This window comes from Culex quinquefasciatus, chromosome 2 (genome assembly GCF_015732765.1).
Source record: "Culex quinquefasciatus strain JHB chromosome 2, VPISU_Cqui_1.0_pri_paternal, whole genome shotgun sequence".
Taxonomy (NCBI): domain Eukaryota; kingdom Metazoa; phylum Arthropoda; class Insecta; order Diptera; family Culicidae; genus Culex; species Culex quinquefasciatus.
The window spans coordinates 129779926-129806181 of record NC_051862.1 but is presented as its reverse complement, the minus strand read 5'-3'; the positions used below and the strand labels follow the sequence as shown (position 1 = coordinate 129806181).

Sequence of the window (26256 nt, the reverse complement as noted above, 5' to 3'; positions counted from 1 at the left end):
GGGGACCCCTGAGATCCCATTTTCTGGTGATAATTTTATCATATTCGTGTTCCTGAGACAATTTCACAGTAGAAACATGCATAAAAATGTTTATTTTGATCCATTTTAACCCTTTAAAAAATAAAAGTTAAAAAAAAATCTTCGATTCACATTTATTGAAAATCAAGCTCGTTACCAAGGATACTAAATGACACCAGAAAAAAGCAGCTTTTTAATTTTTTTTAACTTTTATTTTTTAAAGGGTTAAAATGGATCAAAATAAACATTTTTATGCATGTTTCTACTGTGAAATTGTCTCAGGAACACGAATATGATAAAATTATCACCAGAAAATGGGATCTCAGGGGTCCCCGGAGCAAAAATGTACAACCAAAAAAATCACTAAAAGTAAAAGTGTCTATTTAATATGTTAAACTGCCTTACCCAAATCGTTCTCTGTCTCAGATGGTAGTCCCAGATGTCCCCTACAAGCTGCAGGTCGATCCGAGTTGATATCTGGATGGAACACTTTTTTATTTGAGTTTGAAAATTATGCTATTTTTTCACTAAAATGCCAATAGCTCCCTTTAGATTTAACCAATTGGGATGCTCTATCCTGCATTTTGTTGCATTTTTTAAGCCCTTTCAGATGCATTTTGAATTTTGAAAATAAATTAAATTTTGCCTAAGTTATAGCCTTTTTAAGATTTTTGACGTTTTTGAACCTTCAAACTTTGTGTCCCGATTTGCCCCACTTCCCGTTGAGCTAGAGTGCTCATATTTTGGCCAGATACTAGTTTTATATGCACAAACAACCCCTGAAAATTTCAGGCAGATTGGTGAGGTCCAAACGACGTCCCATACAAAGGGGTATGCCCTGTTCGTGGACTCGCTCTTAAACTATTGTGTTTCACATGTTTAAAGGACCATTTCGAAAAAAAAAACATTTTTTTCGTAAAATACTGAGAACGATATTAGTTGTAGAAGCAAAAATAAATTTTTAAAAAGCAAATCAAGATGTACGGATTTTTGCTCAGCAAGAGTTGGCAGCCTTAGTCATGCTTAAGGTTTATTTATGAAAAAAAATGTAAAAAATGCACTAGACAATTCACAGTGTTCGGAATGGCAAAATTAAGTGGAATAAATTGATAACCCCTTTATTTGGCGTCCTAGCCAAATGGTGTCTTCGGAAGAGTTGTTGTACTTAATAAGGGCTATCTTTTGAAGTTATTGACATACAGGGTGTCAACCAAAAACTAACATTGTTGGATGACGTTGTAGGGCTTTGGTGTCTTGGGAAAATTTGTAGAGGAGAAAATTTCATGAAAGTTTGTCGAAGGCGCCAAATTTGTAGCTCTTAATCTACTCGAGATATACGCCATTTTTGCAAAAATGGTTCAAAAAAGCACTTTTTTTGGCGATAACTCAAAATGTTAGCATTTTAGCGGCCTACTATGTTCTGAAGAGTTGTTTATGACATAAAATTACACATCTTTGCCGAATACATCAAAATGTTTTGAGGCTTTATTGAGGAGTTATAACCATTTTTATGTGATTTGAGCCTATTTTCAAGTTGCTATATTTTCAAAATGGCGCATTTTGGCGCAAAACCGAACAATGCACCTGAAATTACACACTTTCAACTACATTTCCTGAAAATATCTCCGTGTCTATCCTTGTCTTTTTTCAGATATCTCGATTTGAATTTGACGGTTTTTAATCAATTTATTTAAAAATGTTAATCGAAATCATATTGAATTCCAGTTGAAAACCGGTGAACTGAAGGGTAAATTGATCGATTTTTATGGAAAATACATTGTTTATGCTTAAAATTATGACACACATTCTAAAATTATGAATAAAAACATGTGTAGCCCAAAAATAATGCAAATTAAAATTTTAAATAATTGTTCGTATTTAAAATTAAGTATTTCCTTTTATATTTGGTCACTTTAGAAAGGTTGTCGTATTTTTTCAAAAACATTTTGATGTATTGGGCAAAGATGTGTAATTTTATGTCATAAACAACTCTTCAGAACATAGTAGGCCGCTAAAATGCTAACATTTTGAGTTATCACCAAAAAAGTGCGTTTTTGGACCATTTTTGCAAAAATGGCATATATCTCGAGTAGATTAAGAGCTACAAATTTAGCGCCTTCGACAAACTTTCATGAAATTTTTTCCTCTACAACTTTGCCCAAGACACCAAAGCCCTACAACGTCAAACAACAAAGTTAGTTTTTGGTTGACACCCTGGAAGGTTGTCACCCTGTATGTCGATAACTTCAAAAGATAGCCCTTATCAAGTACAACAACTCTTCGGAAGACACCATTTGGCTAGGACGCCAAATAAAGGAGTTATCAATTTATTCCACTTAATTTTGCCATTCCGAACACTGTGCAATTGTTTTTCAGCAAAGTTTTTTTTTATGATCAATATTTTAGTCGATCTTTTTTAAGCTGTTCAAAATTAAATCGAAAAAATGTTGAAAATCATAAGTCAATTTTGTCCTTGTATTTCTTATGTCACAAAAAGCCAATGTGAATTCTAAGAAAAAAAAAACCGATTTTCTATTTGTCTTTTTATTAAATAAGTCAAATACTCAAAATATGTATTTATTTAAATTCTTTTTTAAATGTTTTACAGGGCTAAAGAAGGCATCTTTCGTGCTAGTGTTGAGGACAATAGAATTTGGATGAGGATTTGGATTAAGCGAAAATATTGCCAAACAAAACAACTAAAAATAAATTTTTAGAGGCAATCTCTTGTTTGTAGTCGTTAATGGCATTTAATAAAATTATTTTTCCAAAAATGATAAGGTTTTGCAATTTAAACGCTTCACATAGAAAAAAACTTCCATTATTATCCAAATGCTGAGATAGGTCTACCATTTTTATTTTTTACATTGTTAAGCTAACTGCTGCTACCGTCTTTTTAAGTTAAATTTACTTAAATTTAGTGAAACGTTACTTTGTTAGTGTCAGTGCTATTTTCAACTCGCGATTTCTCGAAAACTATAAGTTCGAATTTTTAAAATCAAGAGTTTCCCTTTGGAAAAAAAAACTAATATTATATATGGGTAATTCTCTACCAACTCACACGAAATCGGGAAAAGTTACCCCGACCCCTCTTCAATTTGCGTGAAACTTTGTCCTAAGGGGTAACTTTTGTCCCTGATCACGAATCCGAGGTCCGTTTTTTGATATCTCGTGATGGAGGGGCGGTACGACCCCTTCCATTTTTGAACATGCGAAAAAAGAGGTGTTTTTCAATCATTTGCAGCCTGAAACGGTGATGAGATAGAAATTTGGTGTCAAAGGGACTTTTATGTAAAATTAGACGCCTAATTTGATGGCGTACTAAGAATTCCGAAAAAACGTATTTTTCATCGAAAAAAACACTAAAAAAGTTCTTAAAATTCTCCCATTTTCCGTTAATCGACTGTAAATTTTTTTGGAACATGTCATTTTATGGGAAATTTAATGTACTTTTCGAATCTACATTGACCCAGAAGGGTCATTTTTTCGTTTAGAACAAAATTTTTCATTTTAAAATTTCGTGTTTTTTCTAACTTTGCAGGGTTATTTTTTAGAGTGTAACAATGTTCTACAAAGTTGTAGAGCAGACAATTACAAAAATTTTGGTATATAGACATCAGGGGTTTGCTTATAAACATCAAGAGTTATCGCGATTTTACGAAAAAAAAGTTTGGAAAAGTTGGTCGTCATCGATCATGGCCGTTCATGGTCACTCGCGACAGACACGGATGACGAAACAAAGTGAAACGCAAAAAGTAACTGGGTCAATGTAGATTCGAAAAGTACATTAAATTTCCCATAAAATGACATGTTCCAAAAAAATTTACAGTCGATTAACGGAAAATGGGAGAATTTTAAGAACTTTTTTAGTGTTTTTTTCGATGAAAAATACGTTTTTTCGGAATTCTTAGTACGCCATCAAATTAGGCGTCTAATTTTACATAAAAGTCCCTTTGACACCAAATTTCTATCTCATCACCGTTTCAGGCTGCAAATTATTGAAAAACACCTCTTTTTTCGCATGTTCAAAAATGGAAGGGGTCGTACCGCCCCTCCGTCACGAGATATCAATAAACGGACCTCGGATTCGTGATCAGGGACAAAAATTACCCCTTAGAACAGAGTTTTACGCAAATCGAAGAGGGGTCGGGGCAACTGCTGTGTGAGTTGCGGAGAATTACCCACATTGAAAAGTAAAGAAAAGTGGTGTTTTGATTCATTACCTTTAGATTATGTGAAAACCCTCAAATTAATGTCTAACTTTTGAACAGACCAATGAACTCCACTCACTGATCAGACTCAAAAAAACAGAAGCAACGGTTCAACTAGCGACATGCTGATCGCGCAATCTGCCCAGCGGGTCCACCCGAATTTGTACTTCCTCCGTGCAACAGTACCAACGCCAGCAAAAATCGCCACGATTATAAAACCCCCGTTCGGTGATCGATTGCACCATCAGTTCCAGTTTGTCCTTCGAGTAGTCCAGCAGCAGCAGCAGCAGCAGCAATCACCATGAACAAGTTTATCGCCCTGGCAGTGTTCTCGACGGCCCTGGTTGGCGCCTTGGCCAACTACGCCCCGGCCGCTCCGGCCAAGTACGAAGCGCCGAAGGCCAGCTACGGCGGTGGCCACGGAGGATACGCCGCCCCGGCTGCGGCCAGCTACGGTGGTGGCCACGCTTCCGGCGGCTACGGAGGACACGGAGGATACGGCGGCGGACACGGTGGAGCCGTTCCGGTGGTGCACACGTACGCTGCCCAGGCCCCGGCGGCCAAGTGCGGAGCTAACCTGCTGGTCGGATGTGCCCCGAGCGTGGCGCACGTGCCCTGCGTCCCAGTCCATGGCGGTGGCCACGGAGGATACGGCGCGGCTCATGGCGGTTCGTACGGCGGAGCATCGTACGGAGGCGCCTCTCACGGAGCGTCCTACGGTGGAGCTTCCCACGGAGCGTCGTACGGAGCCCCGGCTGCCCACGGTGGATACCGTGCCAGCGAGGACGGTTCGGAGCCCTTCGACAAGTTCGAGGAATAAGCGTGAGCCGACGGTGACGCCCCCTGGATGAATACTCGACGAAGTACGGAAGCAACGATTTGGATGACGATGCGGCAATTGTGTAGGAGTTAGTGCGAAAAATGCGGGAAGAATTGTGTTGGTGCAATTTTTTGGAAACAATAAATGCTTATTTAAATTTAAATAATCTGGAGCTTGTTGTTTGATGAGTTGAGAAAATGGTTCGAGAGTCTGCTGGATTTTTCACCTTGTTTGGTATTTCGACTTTTTTCCGAAATTACAAAAATGAAATAAGATAAAACATAACTTTTGAGGTATGACTGCACTAAGGGTAAAATGTTGCGTTCAGCTTCAAAACTTAATACGTATTATTTCCATTGAGTTTTTTTTACAGTATTTACCTACACCATTAAATCTCTATTCATCAATACATTTTGGTGAAATTAAAGATCATTGAATGATCATTGAGATTATTAAACTGCTAAAATTAATAAACTCTTTTTTCCAATGAGTACTCAAAAAAATTGTTGTAAGGTATCGATTATTCGATCAATTATAGAAATTTTGAAAGAAGTTTTTGCTAAATTAATAATATTTCTATCGAAAAATTAAGGATTTAGACCAAACTCTTCAATTCAATTGAACTCACTGAAACTTTATGAGAGAAAAAAAAAATTACACCTTGGATATCTGAGTAATTTTTGGAAATTGTTTTTTCGTGACGGTGGGGTGGAACGATTCCTTTTATTTTTCTGGATTTTTACTTACACAGAAAAAAAATCATGGTAATATTACATCTGGGAAGGGGTACATCTTTTATGTCAGAAAAAAGGTGTAATTTTACCTCTGCACCCAGAACTGGGCATCGGCATACGAGAGGATAAAGAGCACGATTCGGTAGTAAAATGGTACTGTGTGCGGACGGAGAGGATAAATCCCGAAATTACCGAGAGTACTTTACTCATGGTTCATTTTCCAAAAAAGTTCATCTATCAAAAAAAAAGTCCCGGTACCGAGACTCGAACCCAAGACCTTCGGCATATTGAACCGTGCCTTTGCCGTATGGGCCACCATGGTTCGGTGACTGAGTGACGGTCGTTTGTCCATATAAGCCACTCATAGGATGAACTGTTCCAATGAACGAATGAACACGCGAGAGGACTATACTCTCGCAATATAGCACTTTACTCACGTTTATTTTCGTGAGGACTATCCCCTAATCTTATTAACGTTTGTAGTGCGCCATTGCATCGGAATGCATTGAAACATCACAAGCGTTAAAGCGGCCAGGCCTACTGCGTAAAGCCGTATCGCAGAGATGACTCGTAATTGGGTTGTGTTTGAGCACTGAGTGTTCGAACAACAACACAATTCTGAATCGACAGGGGAGGAAGAAGCGTGGGGACACACCACCATACGCTCCGAGATTTGGTTGTATTCGTTGGGAGCACCATGCTAAGAAGGTTTGGTACTCCGGGACCCTCTGGGATGGGACATTGTATTACTACAACTTTTGGAAAACGTATTCTATATCAAAAACAATGGAAAAAATCGCTGCCATTTGCTGTGTCTCAAATGTCAAAAATCAAGAAAGACATTCATTACTCATATTCGGGACAGTTTTCAGATCGCCCAAAATTTAAAAAAAAAAATCATAGAAAATCGATAATTCAACATAATTTAAAGCTTTAATTTTCATTTGAAAGCATTCGTTGAGATCATTCGATCGATGGGTTTATGCAAATACTGCAAAGTTTAATGTTTCACATCTGGGTGCTGAATAGTGGTTCGCAAAACGGTCTCAATTTCGAACTGTCAAAGTTGAACCAATTTACCGTTCGCCAAAAAGTAGAAAGTATTGTTATCGATTATGGAAAAAATGTTTTTTTTTTTAAGAATGAAAAATTTGTGGCTTTTTAGGACCTGGAGTTGACGTCAAAAAATCTTTAAAAAGTTGAGGCAAGATCGGCATTTTTTATAATTATGAATTGATGTTGTTATGGAGTCGATGCGGTTATATCCATCCAGAAGCTGTCTTAATCTTAATTTGATTCTCTTTGACAACCTACTGGTTTAGTAAAAATCATCTCTGTTTGTTGCATCAGCTTCAGTAGAATGAGTGATGTTTTTCGCTGGACCAGGAAGAGCTATAGGAATCCAAAATCAGCCAGGAAAATTATCTGGGACATCGCAGAATGACACTCTCGCCGCAGTTCTTCGTCATCCGTAAAAAAGAAAAACCTCTTCTAACCGATCCAAACTTGAAAACACACACAATTTTCCAGCAAAAATATCGAAAACTAGTAAAAATGAAACACAAACAACTGATTATAAAACTGCTCATTTACCAGTAAGAAAAAAAGTCATGCTTGTGCTTGAACAGCTTCCTACTATGCAGATGTAAACAAAGTGGGTTCATTCGAAAATCACGTTACGCATTCGCTCTATTCATCACCCAGTTTCAAAGAATAACAGTCATCACTACTTTCAAAAGTGTTTAACAGGATTTTTTTAAGCTTTCTTATGCTTCAAAGAGCAAAACGTTTAATTGAAAAAGTTTTATTTCTAGAGTTTTTTTGAAACATATGATAGACAATAGTTTGTTGGAAAATTAAAAAAAACTCTAGATTTGTTTAAAAATCTTTCGTAATTTATTGTATTTTTTTAAAATAACTTTCCAGGAGACTTGTCAAACGATGTGTTTAATGTGTCATTAACATAACATAATGTACAAAATCAGACAAGAAACAACTTTGTAGAAGGTTGCAAATCGCTAAAGATTTTGAACATTTAGCTGAAACTTAGTTTTTTAATGTGTGGGATTTTTTCAGATATGAAAATCATAAAACTTTATCAAAACACGATTTTAACAAGAATTAATAGATTAGGGTAGAGCAGTCATCAATGAGACACGGGGAACAATGATAAAATGGCTCTCACAAGTCGTAGTTTCAACCAATCAGGCTCATATTTGGGGAAAAGGTGTGTCTACTGGATACACGTCTGTCATTATAGTGGCTTTGGTTATGTACGCTCCCTTGAAAAGTTATTTATAAATGTTTGATTCTGGGGTGTAAAAGTAAATTATGGACAAAAAATACTTTTTCGTTCGTAGGCGGCCATTTTCACCAAAACTAATGTTTCTACAATTTTTTTTCAACGATCCATAGGGATTGAGTTGAGCTACAATGTCCTTTCATTAGGTTTGACAAAAATTTAGAACATACCCAGAATTCAGGGCTGTCTCATTGTTCCCCACTCATTTTAGCCCATGGGTAACAATGAGACACTTTGATTTTTCTTCATTAAACATTTCAAAATCCATGTAAATCTTTCAAAACATGAATTGAAGTGATTTTTGGCATATTTATAGAGTTTTAACTTCATTTAACCAAAAATACAAAGTTATTTGGTATAAATATATGGATTTTACAAAATTTTAATACTTTTAAGCATAACTTTTGTTAATTAAACTTCCATGTTGGCAAAATTGCTCAAAAATGTTCAAGGCAAGTCAGCTGTAATGGAACAATACAAAAACATGATGTTTTACTAGAAAAGTATTGATTTTCGTAGAGTGTCTCATTGTTCCCCAGCTGTCTCATTGTTCCTGCTAAGTGCGTCTACAATGAGACAGTTAAATAACTCTGGATGTAGATGTCGGATCGATCTCATATTTTGGTCAATGCAAAAGTGTCTCATTGATGACTACCCTACCCTACTACAAAATATGACAAAACCAAAATTTTCGCAGTTTTTTTAATTGTTTTTTTTTTTAAATAAATAAACATCATATTCATGAAAAATAAGATGTTTGAAGCTTGAAACAGTAATATGTGGATCAATCTCGATTATAAAACATGTTTAGTATCCTTGTTTTGTTTTAAAGCCATTTTATGACTTTAATATATAAATAAATCCCACATTTTCAAAAACATTAAACACGGCATTTGACAAGTTTCCTGAACTGTATTTAACAAGTTTTCAATAAATAATGAAGGAATTTAAAACAAAAAAACATAAAAAAAAAGATATCTCAGAAATTTCTTAATGGAACGATTCGCTCTTTCAAGCATTGGAAGTTGAGAAGTTTTCCTTTAAGACACTCTTGACTTCTTTTTTTCTTCTCAATGTTTTAACAGAAACGAGGTAATTTTTCATTTAGAACATAAGTTTGCATTTTGAAAATACGTGTTTTTTAACTATTCAGAATTAAATCATACAAAAACACTAAATTTTTGGTATATAAACATTTTACACAACAAACGTCCAAATGGTCAAAATTGGCTAAATCATATAATGGTATTTTTTCATAGCTATGATTTCAACCTAAATATAAATAAATAGAAAAAAAAATAATGATAAGATGGGAAATAACAAACACATTTTAAATAAGTAAGTAAAATTTCAATTCAAGCCAACATTCTTACTGTACTGTACTGAACAAATCAAATCTGCAACTCTCATCTCAAGATAAACCCAACAAACGGATCCAATTCAATTTGCATTGTTTGTTAATCAATCAAATTTGCTTTCCCGCATCCCGATGATATTTCAATATCCGCCAAACATCGAAGTTTATCAGCGCTGGGAAGTTCATTTCCGAGTTTTTTTTTTAAACACACACACACACACACACACACACAAATTGTGTGCCACTGACGATAACGAACTCTCCCTCCACGCCCTCTTCAAAAAGCTCGAAACGGCCAATTATGGTTATCCATTATAATCGAACTTTCGATATTCATGCACTTTTGCTCGCTGCTCGATGTTCATCAAACATTTATCGATTTCCACGTCCCGACTCGATAACACACTCTCATCACCATTTCCAATTTCAGCGTGGGGCCATCATCATCATCACTATTTGTAGAACTAGGGCAATTGATCGTAATTTTGACAAATTTTAAGTTCCATACGAAGCCTAACGGGAAAAGCTTTCCATTACCCTGCCCCAAAACAAGCTGGTCGAAAATTTCAATTTCAATTTCGATTTCCGCTTCCCGAATGACCTTAATCAAATAGACTCACATCCACACACACACACTCTCACAGATTGCTCCCTGTTTGGCCAAGCACTCTCGGTTGCATCTGAATCTAGTTAAATATGCAGCCTTTTTTTTCGTCGAGCACTCTTTGCACTGCAAATGATGGTTGTTTGTAACTGCTTCTTTAAAACCCAATCCAGACCAGCTGAAAATACTTTCCACGATGGTTTGCAACGGTCAACAAGAGCTTGGCTAAACGAATGCCAACAAAGACTGTGCTTTATTGTTCTGGGGTAAATATTGCATAATGCAATGTGGACAAGTGCGGACGCAAACTGGGGGGTGAAGGATGCTTCAGGGCTTTTTTTTGTTCGGGATGATTTGAAATGAATTTTTAAAGTTGATTTTAAATTTAAACAAAAAAAAACTCCAAGGATACCCAAGTTCAGAAGCGTCAATTCAAGCTAAGGAAAGAAAAAAAATCTATGCAAAATACAGACATTCATCATCTGTTGTTGGGAGTCTAGCTTACAGTTTTTGTTACCATCTTTTCTTTTCAAGCTTTTTTTGTTTGAAATATCTACAGTTTCTAACGAACCAACGGACGGGGTTCATCTGTTGTGCCACGTGCTGTGGTGTTTCAGATACATCAAAAAAGGCTTGAAGCATAAAGAATGGAAATAATTCATTTTAGAAAACAAATTTATTTGGGCATCCTTGGCAGTCCTCTACAAATCTAGGTCGAGCGGTAAAATTGAAGGAGGGTTGAAGAATTGAAGCAAATGCAGAAGTGCCTCAGATTAGAAATAATTTATAGAGTTTTGTAGAATAACCCTTGTCTTGTCATCCTTACTTGTAATTAAAAAAAACTAATTTGAGCGAAATTACTATATTTCCAGACTGCTTTCAAACCATTTTTTTCAGCAGAAATTTAAATTTTCAGATTTCAAGCACAATTTATCGAAATCTTTAATCAAAAATATTACAAAATGCATCAATGATATACAGTCCAAACTCGATTATCCGAAGCCTCGATTATCCGAAGTTCGATTATCCGAAGGTTTGTATGGGACTTCGGATAATCGAATCACGAACAAAAAAAAATCGTATTATTTCATTTTCTTATTGTAACACGAATTTTGAGTTCAACTTGAGTTGTTGATTGCCTTTTGAAAAATGAAATGCATTTTTTCGATATTGCATCACCGTCATTTTGGCCGCCATCTTGGATTTAAAAATTCGAAATTATTTTAGCGTAGTTTAGGTATGACCTATGCTCAACAAACAAAAATTAGACAACGAAATTTTTTTTTCGTGATTGGGTTATCCGAAGTGAAATTTTTCCGAGGCCTTCAGATAATCGAATCTGGACTGTAGAACTAATGTCATTTTTTATTTAACTCAGACGATGAAACATTTTTATTTAAATCATTTAACGTTTTTCCGATCTGTGGTCTCAAATATCCTTATTTGTATAAATCCAAAAAATGCTCCATTTTAATTAAAATTTAAAAGAATAAACTTTGTCTAATGCAGTATGAATTTTCTTTGAACAATTTCTGGATTAAATATTTTTTTGTCCATTGATTTTTTGGGATTTTGGAACATTTAATTAACTTTTTGAATTTGTAGTAAATAAGAAAATTTAGAACAATCAAAAATTAATTTTGAAATAACGCGTTTTTTGTAGCATTGCTCAGTAGATTTTTAGAATGGTGCAATATTCTACAAAGTTGTAAAACTGAGAGAAAAAAAAAAACAAAAATTTCAATGCCTGAACAAAATTTGTTTGTATGCATTCTTCACGTGTAATTCAAATTACAAAAGTGCTTTGAAAGGTTTTCTTTGTATGTTCAGCGAATTTCCCATATAGAATGATGTTTCATTATAAAAAAAAATCATGGAAAATCCTCGCATTCGGGCAATTCATGAACCACAAAGAACGTCAAAAGGGAAATTTTAAGAAAAACTAGCTAAAAATTTCAAATAAAAAGCAGTCAAAAGCGTACAAATTAGTTTCAATCAAATGATATTAATATGAAGATAAACAGTTATGTTAAAAAAAATAAATCCTTGACAATGAGATATTTATGGTACACACAGTCATAAAGCAAAGCAATCCACTTTAACGAACCCCGGGTCTTTTGTGGTCTTTTTGTGGAAAACGAAAAGCCATAATAAATTCGGAAAGTCTTTTTGTTATAATCATAAATTTTCCAGATTTAACTGATTTTCTAATCAAAAAATTGGAAGAGCAATAAAAAGGTTTAGCAGTAGATTTTTTAAAGTATTTTGTTGTCAAAATTGGTGGTTATAAGCAACCATGGGTCCTGAGGGTGAAATACAAAAGATTTTAGCTTTTACTAGTAAAAATAATGTTATGTTGAAAACCGTACATTCTTACGTGTTAGCCATTCAAACTCTTTTCGATTGATTCAGTCAATATTTTAGAAACTTTTTTTGTTTTTCTTGTGATGACATTGTTTTTGTCTTGTCTTGTGTTTTTGTTCCATACCATATTTTGTGTGAGATTTATTATCTCTGTACTGTATTTTGTTTGTGTTCTTCAAGAAAATAAATACATTTAGAAAATCTCAAAATGTCATATTACAGAACATATAACGACATACTTCGAGTTTCCCGGATGCTTCAAAATCTGAACACCTCATTTTGTTTTATACATTATTGGGATATAAGTTTGCATGATAATTGTCATAACTGTGTGATTTGATGAATATTCACATAAACTTGAATTTAAAATTTATTTGGAGGTTGTAATCCATGCCAAAATAACAAAGCAAATCAAAATATGAGTTTTCCTAATATATGAAACATTTGATAGCCCGAGCATGGGTAAACCTTTCTCTGGTATCAATACCAAATGTTGGTATTCCTGGACCCTTAAAAATTTGTCTTAAGGATTATGCAAGATCAAAATGTGGTATCATACCAATTTAAGGTATTGTTTTGATATTGCAAAATTGCAGAATTTGTCAATGGTCGAACACCACATTTTGGTATTATTTTGGTATTAAAGTGTTTTACCAAATTCCTCTGAAACTATGGGAAAATTTTGACCAATTTTGACAAAATAATTAATTTAGCGCTAAAACGAGGTCTCAATGCGAATGCTTTCATTGAAAACCGGAAATTTCAAACTTGATTTTAAACATTTTTGATATACCCCCTACACAAATGACTTGAAATTGTGGAAAATTTTCTAAGTCAGGATGGCACATTTTGGTATTATTTTGGTATTAAGGTGTTTTATCAATTTCCTCTGAAACTATGGGAAAATTTTGACCAATTTTGACAAAATAATTAATTTTGCGCTAAAATGATGTCTCAAAGCGAATGCTTTCATTGAAAACCGGAAATTTCAAACTTGATTTTAAACATTTAGGGGGTATCTACACAAATGACTTGAAATTGTGGAAAATTTTCTAAGTCAGGATGGCACATTTTGGTATTATTTTGGTATTAAATGTTTTATCAAATTCCTCTGTAACTATGGGATAATTTTGACCAATTTTGACAAAATAATTAATTTTGCGCTAAAATGATGTCTCAAAGCGAATGCTTTCATTGAAACCCGGAAATTTCAAACTTGATTTTAAACATTTTTGATATACCCCCTACAGAAATGACTTGACATTGTGGAAAAATTTCTAAGTCAGGATGCCACATTTTGGTATTATTTTGGTATTGAAAGGTTTCATCAATTTTCTCTGAAACTATGGATTTTTTTTAAATTTTTGACGAGATAATTTATTTTGCGCTAAAATGACTTGAAACCCAAAAATGTTAAAGCTGATTTAATTTTTTTTGTGATATACCCACTAATATTTTTTTCAAAAACGTTGAAATTTTTCTATGTTGGGATAACCAAATACTTTGAAAAACGAGTCAATCAACAGATTATTGAATTTCGGTGAATTTCAATCCAGTTTCATTTTAATAATTCGGTGTGGTGAAGAATATCACTAAAAACAACATGGAATCATCAGGTGAGTAGATTTGGTTGTTGCATAAGGATCATTTACGTTTTTTTCACTAACTGCAACTGCTGCACTAAAAATGGTATGAAAATAGCAAATTTTGGTATTACTTGTTCAAATAACAGGGGGGGGTCGATTGTCCACGATCCATACAAAAAGTTGTTTTTGTATGGACAATTGTCCACGGGGAGGAAGGGGGGAGGAGGGTTGAGATTCCCAAAAAAGTGTCCACGTGGTTTATGGATGGTCCCTCCCGAGCAGGGGTAAATAACACGGGAATACCAAATTTTGGTATTACTTGGGCAAATAACAGCGACCAAAATGTGCCCTTGGTTGCCCAGTAATAGATGGTAAAAAACCATGAAATCAAACCAATATCATGTTTGTGGAAGACCACAGGAATACCAAAATAAGATTTTCCAAGGGCGAGGGAATACCTAAAAATAAAACCATGACAATACCAAGTTTTGGTATTCAAGCAATGTTCAAAAATCCAGAAGACCTCAACTTGGTATTGAAATGATTTTATTTTGTGGTATTATTTTACCTTTGGAATAACATGGTATGGTATTGTTGTGCCCTTCCACATACAAGCTTTTGGTATGATTTCATGGTATTTTACCATCTATTACTGGGCAACCAAGGGCACATTTTGGTCGCTGTTATTTGCCCAAGTAATACCAAAATTTGGTATTCCCGTGTTATTTACCCCTGCTCGGGAGGGACCATCCATAAACCACGTGGACACTTTTTTGGGAATCTCAACCCTCCTCCCCCCTTCCTCCCCGTGGACAATTGTCCATACAAAAACAACTTTTTGTATGGATCGTGGACAATCGACCCCCCCCCCCCCCCCCCCCCCTCTCTCTAAAGTGTCTACGTGGTTTATGGATGGTCCCATAGGCGTTCTAAGTAAAGCGAAAGTAAAGGTTCCGATTTCCTTGAATTCTAAGAAATTGTTATGTAACATATCAATTGTCTTGATGACTTAGTGTCCGAGATTTGAAGCAGAACAGGTCCTTTTTAATTTTAAAATTCTGATGAACCAGTCGTTTTAAATTTGACATTTAGCCTTGCGCAGAGCGAACATTCAAACTTTCTTAGCGTTTTTCTCGAACACACAGAGGTAATCTACGGGTGTTGAGATGTAATTTCATCCAATTTTTGAAACTGATAACTAGTACTGCTATCTGTCTGCTATCTGCTATCTGGGTACATATAACTATCAAGGATAGTTTCAACTTACTCACCATTATATGCTAGCCACGCCAGGTTGATTTGAATCATCACGACAATCCTGAAAGGGAAAGAGAAAAACAAAAAATTAGTTAAACATGAATCACACGATAAAGATAAAGTTAATTACAAATTAGCTTCGCTTCAAGAAGCGTAAAACACAAAATTTAATGCTGTCCAGCGGAGTTTTCACTGCTGATGGTAAATGCAATGTACATTTCAATTATCCATCTTCTTCGTCATGAAGCATCATCACCACCACCACTGCTGGTCGGTGATGACGATCATGATCAGCAACTTTCAGCAGCAGCTTCCTTTAATCAACTCGTCGGAAAGTTGAAACCTTCCAGCAGGATCGGGACCGGCCCTTCGACAGGGGCGGCTGTTTTATATTCATGCCTCGTAATGATATGAAAATTATGATAAATTCAAGGAAATAATGAGCGGGTTCATTTTATTCGCATCTCGTTTGAGGCTGGTGCTTTTTTTCTTCTTTCAACCAACATTGAACGGTTTTTCTTTTTTATTATATTTTCCTCGTAGAAACTGGCCGCAGGATGAAAAACAGACGACGAAAGGATAATGTTATGGAAATAAACACACCGACTAGCAAAAACAAGCAGCAGCAGCAGCAGGGAGGAGGGCAAATAAACGATTCGTTAGGAAAAACACACCCTCACCCCTTCCAGCTGTGTGGAAAATGATGTTAAAACAGAGGATTTTATTATTCTTTGAGTGAACTGTTTAAATTTAAAGCTCGTTTGATTTCATATTTATTCCACGTTCCCTGCTCTAGAGGGAGTCGGTTTATTTGCGGTTGCAATTTCATCAACCTCAGAATACAAAGTCGAGAAGTTGTCGATGAATAAAAGGTGAGTCGCAAATGTGTCTTGATTACATGTAAGCAATGGTTAAATGGGACACATTTGCAGCTTATGGATGAACCGCAAAAGTAGTTTCACTATTTGTGGTTAACCACAAGGGGTTGGTGAACTCACTCTCGAACTCTCGTCCAGCCACGAAGAATGATGATATCTGGCTAACCGCAAATCAGAAGGACCAAACTTATGGGGTTGTGTCCAGGGCAATGACTGATGAGGGGAAAGTTGACTCCGGTCAAGTGGTTCGACTGTGGCCAATTTAGGTCAATATTGCATTTTTCTGTGGTGAAAATTTTGAAACTGATTAATTTAAATTTAACATTAATTAAATCATGTTTTATTAAATATTTTGTGTAGAAATTATTAACCAGTAAAACTTACTCAAGGGAATCGTATTTAAATTCTTCAAATTAAGAAGTGAAGTACTTTTTAAGCAACTATAAAACAAATATTTAAATAGGTTAATCATAATTATTTGAAAGGTAATTTCTGGCCAAAATCGTACCTCAATTTCATGCAGCTGATAAAAAATACAGGATTTCGATTCATTGTTATTTTTGGGTTCTAGCCAAATGAAAATAAAAATCAAGCTTGCAGGCCAAATGTAAAAAAAGTTTTTTAATGCTGAAATTACGTTATTTTAATTTAAAAGATTAAAAATACATCTGTCAGTTGAAAAACCATGATTTTTTTTTTATCATTTTCGTCAAACAAAAATAAATGTTCTCTGATAGCTGAGCCGAAAAACAAACTTATTTTAAAGAAAACTGAAAACGGTAGTTCTCTAACAGTTTTGTTGATATTATCGTTTTTGGAATTTGAAAAAAAACTGTATTTTGTTGAATGCACTTGTGTTTTCATTGAAATTTTTAAGTGTTTTTTTTTATGTTTAGAAAATGATGACATAAACTGTGAAAAATTTATGCAACGGCATAATTTTATCATAAAATAAAAAGTAACAATTTTTTTTCGAAATTATTTTCCAACAATTATTTTTAAGATTTCAATAAATTTTGATCTGCCCTGAATCAGATGGTAGTCATTTAGGCTCGTTATCCAACTATCATGAGTTTGAATAACAAAGAAGAATGATTTTATTTGCAGAGCATGTTTGGTTCTCAATTTATATAAACGGTCATTATGACTTTTTAATTATTATGGTATCCTTTTTTTTTAAATTTACCGAGTTAATTACAGTTTTCTGCTTTAGATTTTTATTTAAACGTATTATAAATCTTTTCTGAAAACGTTCAAAGCATTTTTAACGAAATTTACAATTTTTACTCACATGGAAACGTGTTAAATTGTTCAATTAGAATGATTTTTGAACAAAATATTTGTGTCGTCTAATGAGGATCACAATATGCAGAAATCTTTAGATTTAAATAAAGCAAAATTGCAAAAATTGCATTAAAAAGTTTCTAATAAACCTCCAGGGTTCACAGGGCCATTTAACATGAAAATACATCTACAATGGGTCCGCAGACCACATAAAATCCAACTTGGCCCGCGGACCATACTTTGGTCATCTCTGATTTAAAGCGTAATGTTGGTTACTTTATCAGTTTGTATATTTTTAATTTAAAAAAGTAGGAAAACTCAAATGAAAAAGTCTTCATTCATACCACCAATCTCTTTTTATTAGAATTTTAATTCTGAAATTGCAGAAAAAAAACACTTTTAGTTGAATGACTTATCATCATAACAAATAATAAATTTTAATTCAAAAATAATTTTAACGGTATGGTTATGGTACATTCATTTTTGGGTAATTGTCGCCTATTTTGGACCATTAATTACACAAGATGTTCATAAATCAAAACCAATAAATTATTCCCATTTCCGTATTTGGTTGGTTACATTTGTGCACCCTTTAGCGCTACCAACCCAAACCATTTACAAAAATGTTTTTGAGAAATTTTACTGAAAACCTAATGTTTTATAATGCAGATTTGAAGAACTTTCGATTTTTTTTGTTTGAAAAATATTGTTACATTGAAAATATCAGTTTATCGATTGAGCGTTACGAACTCCAATTTTACTTTCAGTTAGGTCGTTAGCGCTAAAGAGTACAACAATTTCACCAACCAGCCATGGTTTTTTCAAGAACTTCATTGTTAAAAAAATAAATTAAATTTTATTTTTTTAAATCTTGTAGAAATAAAGGCCCACTTCCAGAGAAAAAATACTGAAAAATAAATCTAACGATAGTAAATTAGCATTCTGTTTTTGTGTTTACTAGAAGAATTTCAACAAGTATAATTTTAGGATAATTATTCAAATGTATTTATCCAGAATCCATTAACATTTGAGAAGGTTGAAGAGCTTTTCTCAACCGAGACAATTTCATTGAACATTTCCCAGCATGCAACGCACACTTTTCACCCCACCCAGCGTGGGATGGCCGAGGGGATGGGAAATCGCGTGAGGGCTCGGTTTCAACGCACAGCAACAAATTGCGCGCCAATAAACACAATTTATGATACCTTCGACGACGACAACATCGACAACGATTGCCAATTGGCGTCGTTTGTGACCGTAGGCAAAAAAATGTTGCCATCCTGCCGCGAGTGCCAATTGAATAAATTTGATCAATTTAATCGGGCCGAGGCTGATTTTTTTATCGATTTGCCTTTTTTGCGTTGATCACTTTATTTGATTGAGTCGCGATAAAAATTTCGATCGAAAAGCAGAAAAATGTTTTGCATGTTGGTGTTTTTTTTTTTGTGCGCGCACCCCGGGAGTTATGCTTTTGCGGCAGAAAAATATTTGGTTTGGGCCGTAGGAAGCAAACACAACAACATTTGGCTGATGAGGCCTCGGTTGAAGAGCCGCGACTTTAAGGTATAAAACGGCAGGTTGTCGGCCGTAGAAGGTACAGTTCAGCTTTGGTAGCCAAGTGTGTTCCAGAATCAACTAGCAGCTCTCCAGCAAACAATCCTTCAAGATGAAGTCCTTCTGCGTTGCCGCCCTCTTCGTGATCAGCTCGGTGCTGGCCGTTCCGGTGTACGAGTCAGCTGCCCCGGCCTACGGTGGCCACGGCGGAGGACACGGTGGAGCTGCCCACGGACCGGTGTCGGTGCACACGTACGCTGCCAAGGCCCCGGCTGTCAAGTGCGGAGCTAACCTGCTGGTCGGCTGCGCTCCCCACGTTGCCCACGTGCCCTGCGTCCCCAGCCACGGCGGATACGGAGGTCATGCTGCGGGAGGTTACGGTGGACACGCCGCCGGAGGATACGGCGGACACGGTGCCAGCCACGGCGGATACGCCGCTCCGGCTGCCCATGGCGGTTACGCCGCCCCAGCTGCCCACGGAGGATACGCCGCTCCGGCTCCGGCTTACGGCGGTGGCCACGGAGGATACCGTGCCTCGGACAGCGACGACGAGTAAAGCTCGAACCGCCCCTGGGAATCGGAACGCAACGGATGAGAGGCTAAAGACTACGACAGCTATGAGAGAGCGAGAGCGCAAGTGAGGAAGAGAGGATGAGAGCGAAAGAGTGTGAGCAGAGCGGCGCGGAAGCAGTGACACCAGTTCGCTTGGATGAACGGATGAACTTTGGAATGAACTACGATTTTCTCTTTGTATCTGTTAGAATTGGTTAAGACTTGGTGTGATAATAAATGCAATGAGGAAAGTTAAATTTCTGATGTAGCGTGCTGATTTGAAGTTTGAGAAAATTGCCATTTGGTTTCCTGAGTTTCGGTGTTGAATTGTTCACCTTTGGCTTCTTGAGTTTCTGGTTGAATTGTCCACTTCTGAATAATTTCCACCTTGACTATCTCTGAAAAATAGTTCTGCTATCTGAGAAGCAGAAAGCATAACCTTAATTCAAATGGAATCGAATTAAAATTTGGCTATTAGCAAACAATTTATAAAATTTTCTTGGTGTTAATTTTTAAATTCATCATAAACGGCAACGACTATTCAAGGAAAAGCTTTTTGCAGCTCGCAAAAAAATTGGAAGTTCGATATATCCTTCAAGATGCGTGTGAGAAGTTAAAAAGTATTTTAAAGTGGATTTACTTGTTTTTCCAACACTCAGAAAATTGCTTAAAATTATTTTTGAAAAAAAAAATCTCGCTTGCTTTTCAAAAATGTTCTATGCACATAAAAGACTCATGTCGGTTGTTCTGAAAAAGTACTTTAGAAATTAATTCTTATGTTTAAAACATATTTGTCATCTTAAATTAAAGATGCATGAAGCTGGATTTGTAAGTCGTTTTATATATTTTTTTTTATTTTTAATATTGAATAATCTAAAAGGCCTCTGAAAATATTTTCGATAGATTAATTATGTCCCTAAACTCTGTCAAGTCTCCCTAACATGCTCAATTTAATTAAAAAGGCAGGAAAATGCATTGAAAGTAATTTTTAACTTCTAAGTCACCTATTAACTTTTGCTTGTTTTTTTTTTTTTTTTTTTTTTTTTGTAAAGCTACATAATTTTTATTTCATTTTGCAACTGTCTTAATGCATATTTACATTAAACGTTTTGATAAACTTCGTACAAGCAAAACGTAAAATAATCAAGAATTATAAGAAATTAGAAAATATTTTTTTCAAAATGTTTCTTGACATTACAAATTCAATCAAACGCTGCTGCTGCAGAATTACCTATAGCAATTATTTTCAATAAAAGGAATCTGATTGATGATTTGATGATTCTAAATATTTAATTCAGATGGAAACTACATTCAAAAATGAAAATGACAAAGAATTCTTTTAAAACTTGATTTGCACGACTAAGAATCGATTCTAGAAGATCTTTCATGTCAAATAAGATGTATTTGAGCAATTCTCTACCAAAACCGGAAATGGATTTTATTTGTATTTTTTGATTTGGCTCAAACTTTGTGGGGGCCTTCCCTATACCCAAATATGCTATTTTGTGTCATTGGTTCACCCATACAAGTCTCCATACAATTTTGGCAGCTGTTCATACAAAAATGGTATGTAATAATCGTGAAATTGTCCGATCTTTTCGAAAAAAATATTTTGAAAATTTTAAAATCAAGACTAACATTTTAAAAGGGCCAAACATTGAATATTACGCCCATTTAAAATGCTAGTCTTGATTTAAAAATTTTCATAATATTTTTTTCGAAAAGATCGGAAAATTTCACGAATGTTTTATATATTAACATTGAAAATCGGACCATTAGTTGTTGAGATATCGTCATTAGAAAATGGTGGGCTGTTTGGGTGAGACTTAGAAAACTTCAATTTTCGTGTTTCTTTTTCTTTAAGCCGCTGTATCTCAGCAACCATAGGTCCAATCTTCAATGTCTCTTAGACAATTTTATAGCAAATTTTCTGAACTTTTCAAAAAATATATTTTCAGAAATGGTCACTCATGGTCACTATTTTTAAAAATTGAAAAACTGCAAATATTTCGCTAAAATCAAACTTTCGGTGGCTATATCTAGAAAACGGAGCCCTTTATCAAAAAATCTGTAAAGTACTTTTCGATTGCAAATTCAATTTTGCATTAAAAAATAATGTCAAACTTGTTTTTGTATGAAACTTAAATTTTTTCCAAAAAATAACTATTTTTTCAAAAAATTATAACTCAGCGGCAGATTTTTTGACCATGTTCCTCTATGGCTCAAAAGTTGCGGATTTTTGTCCCCTAAAACATATCAAAAAATCTCGAAAATCAAAAAATACGTATTTTGGGAAATCGAGTTTTAGTGAAAAAACGTTACTTAATCCACCTTTAGGTGGTTGGTGCCTTCCTCTCATTTATAAAGTGATTCCAACCCCCCTAAAGTATTCACATGGTTTATGGGTCGCCCCTAACGTGATCGCAGCACCAAAGAGGTCCTAATATAAATAAGTGATGAGTTTAAAAAAACAGACAACCTACAGACTTTTGTCAAGATTGTACTTGCTCTCAAACAGTTGCTTCAGGAAACGTTTGGCGGACCTCAAGTCTTGCAGGTGCTCGATAATCAGTCCGGAATTTTTCATGGTCATCGGGTAGACCGGCAGGTTGCGGATGAATCCTGTGGCACCATACAACTTATTCGAGAGGACCATTGTCATGGAGCCGTGGTCTAGATCGAGGACTTCGACGGCGTCCAGGGCAAAAACTTCCGTTAATCTTCTTGTCCGCCAGAAAAGTCTGTGTTGTCAAGAACCGCATCGCATCCAGATCATCGGTCCACGGCACTTCCAACTTTTTGCTTCTGCAGCTCGTTCTTGCGCTCGTCCGTCAGTATCCACAGTGCATTGGAAAACCTTCTCTGGATCGACCTGCTCCTTGGCCGCCGATTTGCCCGACTCGGTGTCCTTCTCGTCAGAGCCTTCTTCTTCCGGCTCTCCGGCCTCCTCATCTTCTTCCTGGCTGACCTTATGCTTCCACTCCTTAACCGGATTAATCTTCTGGTTGTCGTCGTGCTAGTACTCCAGCAGTGGATCTCCCAACGAGTGGAAGATCAACCGGGTCAGCGCGGACATCATCGTGAACATCCGAAACGTTCAACCGTGTCACAGTAAACGTCAGTTCCATCGTGCGTGAGTTCAAGACGAACGTTAGAGGAAAGTTGTACGAGCTGGTCGTGTTGTCACAGAAACAACCCAACGGAATCTTAACGTCCTTGTACGGCACGTCATACAGTCGAAGCTCTTCAACTCGACCATCCGGATCCGCTTCCGACGGTGTACACTTTGCCCGTCCTGTATGACCATCAGACTCAGTCGTACACGTGGCAGAATCTCCGAAAGAAACGTTGAACAGATCGATGCGTACCTGTGTAAATCAACCATTAGTTCTAATCCGCCATCCAAGGTCCAAACACCTTACCCTCTCCCCAACGGATGCCTCAAACCGGTACAAACAAGTTATGTTACTCGCTCCACCCCGCCCATGCAGGAACACATTCCGTGGCGATTGAAACTCTCCCTTACGCTTCCGGAACACCCTTGAACAGAGCAGCGGAACATCCTCTCCCTTCTGCCCAAGGTACGGCTCACCGCCGAGCTCCGTATCGACAAACTCGTACTTGATGCCGAAGCTGGACGGAAACAGCGAAGTTCCCGTCATCGTGTGGAACTTGATTTTCTGCGAAGAATCCCCAATTAAGTCCGGATTCAAATCCCAACTTTGTAAGAACTCACCAAATCAAACTTTGTTTATTTTTGTTTGAAAAACACAGGGTAATACTAAAAAAAATATGTTCAACGACACACGTTGATCGACCAATCGAGAAATTAAAAGTGAGAGTGTGTGCGTGCAACATGGAGTTAAACTTTTCAAAGTGCCATGGTAATCTTCACAGCAACTTCACAGAAAGTTTAACTCCATGTTGCACACACTCTCACTTTTAATTTCTCGATAGAGCTGTGCCCTGCTACGTGCTACGTCATTCTGTTTCATCCCAGTCGCGGCGTTCTGGTAGGATTCGGGCAAAGTTCTAACCAAGTGAATGATGAACTTTAATACCAGTACAAAGCGGTTTTGTTAATTCGAATTAGCGAATCGAAATTAGAACGACTGACAGCTGTCAAAAGCCAAAAACCACGTGCTCAGAAATCGTCTGGGCAAGTGTGACATTGCGTGTTATAGTATGAGAAAAGCGTGACAAAGGAGGGGAGGGGGGGTAAATTTTGACTGATTTTAGCGTGACGTACTTTATGGATGAAGCCTAAGGAAGCGTTCTTTTATTACGTAACGCAAAAAATCGGATTTCTCCTAACAAAATTTCCATACAAATTTTAAAAATTGTATGGAGCGTAAAGGTGTATTCACATTATTTTTTTTATTTGGCTTAAACTTTACTGGGGCCTTTCCTTTGACCAAAGAAGCTATTTTGTGTCATTGGTTCACCCATACAAGTGTCCACACAATATTGGCAGCTGTCCATGCAAAAATGGTACGTAAATATTGAAAAATCTGTAATTTTCTAATGAATCTTCTGATCAATTTAGTGTCTTGGGAAAAATTGTTGGTATTGTTGAGGAGTATTCAGAAAAAATATAGGTGCACGGAAAAAGCCAATTTTTCCAGTGTTTTCCACGATTTCCCAAAATACATACTTTTTCATTTTCAAGATTTTTTTCTATGTTCTAGGAGACAAAAACCCTTAACTTTTTAGCCAAAGAGAAGTAAAAATAGTGAATTTTGAGATATAGCCACCGAAACTTTGATTTAAACGAAATATTTGTAGTTTTTCGATTTAAAAAAATAGTGACCATGAGATTCCATTTCTGTTTTTTTTAAAGTTCAGAAAATTTGGAGCTGCTGTGGTTGGCCATATTCCTGGTGTCACCGGGGTATCTGAAATCGGTTCCAAAGTGGCCAGATGGTTCAAATACGTTTGTGGTGGTCATAAATGAGAATTATTTTGAATGCGTTGTAATTTGCATCCTGTTTTGCTGGTTTTTTGTTTGATAAAATGTTGACCACTCCGTAGGTTCCGCAAAATTCTCCGTAACCGGTTCCGGGTTGGCCAGTGGCCACCAAAGCATTCCCACAGACCAGTTTTAAGTTGGTGCTTCAAAACCATGAATTTTGACACCCATATTGTTAGGTTCATAACGGGAAACATGCGTTTTAAAACCGAATACTGTATTTTTTAAAACTACGTTGTTTATGGACCACTCAATTTTACTAAAAATCATCCAAATTGCTTCAAACTTTAACCAAATATTTGCAAACATTTATACAAGCTTATATTCTTGGATTGTTGATATCCATCGTTAAAAAAATTCTAAAAAAATCAAAACGTTTAAAATATTGCCAGGGTTGCTTTCCTCCTTTTATGAAAATATGGCATAAAAAAACATGGGTAATTCTCTACGAACTCACACGAAATCGGAATTTTTTTCTGTAATTGTCTCCTCTACAACTTTGTTTAACATTGTTACACTCTAAAAAATAACCTTGCAAAGTTAGCCTACGTCATTCTGTTTCATCCCAGTCGCGGCGTTCTGGTAGGATTCGGGCAAAGTTCTAACCAAGTGAATGATGAACCTTAATACCAGTACAAAGCGGTTTTGTTAATTCGAATTAGCGAATCGAAATTAGAACGACTGACAGCTGTCAAAAGCCAAAAACCACGTGCTCAGAAATCGTCTGGGCAAGTGTGACATTGCGTGTTATAGTATGAGAAAAGCGTGACAAAGGAGGGGAGGGGGGGTAAATTTTGACTGATTTTAGCGTGACGTACTTTATGGATGAAGCCTAAGGAAGCGTTCTTTTATTACGTAACGCAAAAAATCGGATTTCTCCTAACAAAATTTCCATACAAATTTTAAAAATTGTATGGAGCGTAAAGGTGTATTCACATTATACTGCATCCGCAGCCGCAAGCGCATCCATATAAAATTTGACAGTACGGACGCACAGTGCGGATGCGATTTCTCCAATGCATTTCATATAAAGCCATTCACACTGTTACGCATCCGTATCCGCAGTACGGATCCGTATACCGATGCGGAACAGTGTGAATGGCTGCATATGAAATGCATTGGAGAAATCGTTTCCGCACTGTGCGTCCGTACTGTCAACTTTTATACGGATGCGGCTGCGGCTGCGGATGCGGTATAATGTGAATACACCTTAACACGGCATCCGACCCCCCCCCCCTCTTCCACAACTACGTTACGTAATAATAGAACGCTCCCTAAACACTTAGGGCTAGTATGCAGATCGGAAGGAAAGTGGTCAGGAAACAGCTTTACGAACAGCAGAACAAAGGAGAGGGAGCGTTTTCTTGGGGCTTTTCTTCACGCTCTCTGACTTGCTTGCGCTGCTGCTGCTGCCCATTTTCGTTTTTTCTTGACCGGTTCCTTCCGAAGTGCGTATACCGCTTTAAACGCGTTTTTCTCGGAATACTTGATTTGGCATAATAGCCGAATTTTCAATCATGGGCAGTGTAGCGGGTAATAGATTTTGGCGATTATCTTAAAGCCCGAATAATATGAGCGCTTGCCAGCCGCAATGCAAAACGTAAACAAACGCTGGTGTATGTGTGTTTGTATCCGCAAAAAAAACACTACACTCAAAGTAAAAAGCATCCTTTTTTTCCTATTTCACCCGTCGTCACCCTTTAAAAGGGTATCGAAAATGTACTGATTTTGACATACCCTTTTAAAAGGGTGACGTCGGGTGAACT

At 36.3% G+C, this 26256-nt stretch overlaps 3 protein-coding genes across 4 annotated transcripts; 2 read left to right on the top strand and 1 right to left on the bottom strand.

The window, feature by feature from the left end:
• The first annotated feature begins 4488 nt into the window (after window positions 1–4488).
• On the top strand, window positions 4489–5212 carry LOC6052374 (vitelline membrane protein 15a-3). Its single transcript, XM_038253473.1, has one exon. It carries the CDS (start codon window positions 4531–4533, stop codon window positions 5047–5049), a length of 519 nt encoding a protein of 172 aa, XP_038109401.1. The 5' UTR covers window positions 4489–4530; the 3' UTR covers window positions 5050–5212.
• Window positions 5213–19034: 13822 nt separating this feature from the next.
• Window positions 19035–19778, top strand: LOC119766933 (vitelline membrane protein 15a-1-like). The gene has a single exon (XM_038253475.1). It carries the CDS (start codon window positions 19082–19084, stop codon window positions 19523–19525), a length of 444 nt encoding a protein of 147 aa, XP_038109403.1. The 5' UTR covers window positions 19035–19081; the 3' UTR covers window positions 19526–19778.
• Window positions 19779–22498: 2720 nt separating this feature from the next.
• LOC119766931 lies at window positions 22499–23261 on the bottom strand. Of its 2 annotated transcripts, XM_038253472.1 has the most exons (3): window positions 23258–23261; window positions 22944–23201; window positions 22499–22889 (listed from the first exon to the last, which is right to left on the bottom strand). In XM_038253472.1, exons 2-3 carry the CDS (start codon window positions 23181–23183, stop codon window positions 22515–22517), a joined length of 615 nt encoding a protein of 204 aa, XP_038109400.1. In that variant the 5' UTR covers window positions 23184–23201; window positions 23258–23261; the 3' UTR covers window positions 22499–22514. The 2 variants fall into 2 exon arrangements, with proteins under 2 accessions (XP_038109400.1, XP_038109399.1); XM_038253471.1 differs by lacking the exon at window positions 23258–23261 and having other exon boundaries at window positions 22944–23227.
• Window positions 23262–26256: the final 2995 nt, after the last annotated feature.

What these genes read in the sequence shown, in the direction of transcription:
- LOC119766931 (XM_038253472.1), bottom strand. Translation starts at nt 23,183, where the DNA reads ATGACGGGAACTTCGCTGTTTCCGTCCAGCTTCGGCATCAAGTACGAG. An exon ending in AGGCATCCGTTGGGGAGAGG is followed by an intron (nt 22,890 to 22,943) that starts GTAAGGTGTTTG and finishes TGATTTACACAG; the next exon opens with GTACGCATCGATCTGTTCAA.
- LOC119766933 (XM_038253475.1), top strand. Translation starts at nt 19,082, where the DNA reads ATGAAGTCCTTCTGCGTTGCCGCCCTCTTCGTGATCAGCTCGGTGCTG.
- LOC6052374 (XM_038253473.1), top strand. Translation starts at nt 4,531, where the DNA reads ATGAACAAGTTTATCGCCCTGGCAGTGTTCTCGACGGCCCTGGTTGGC.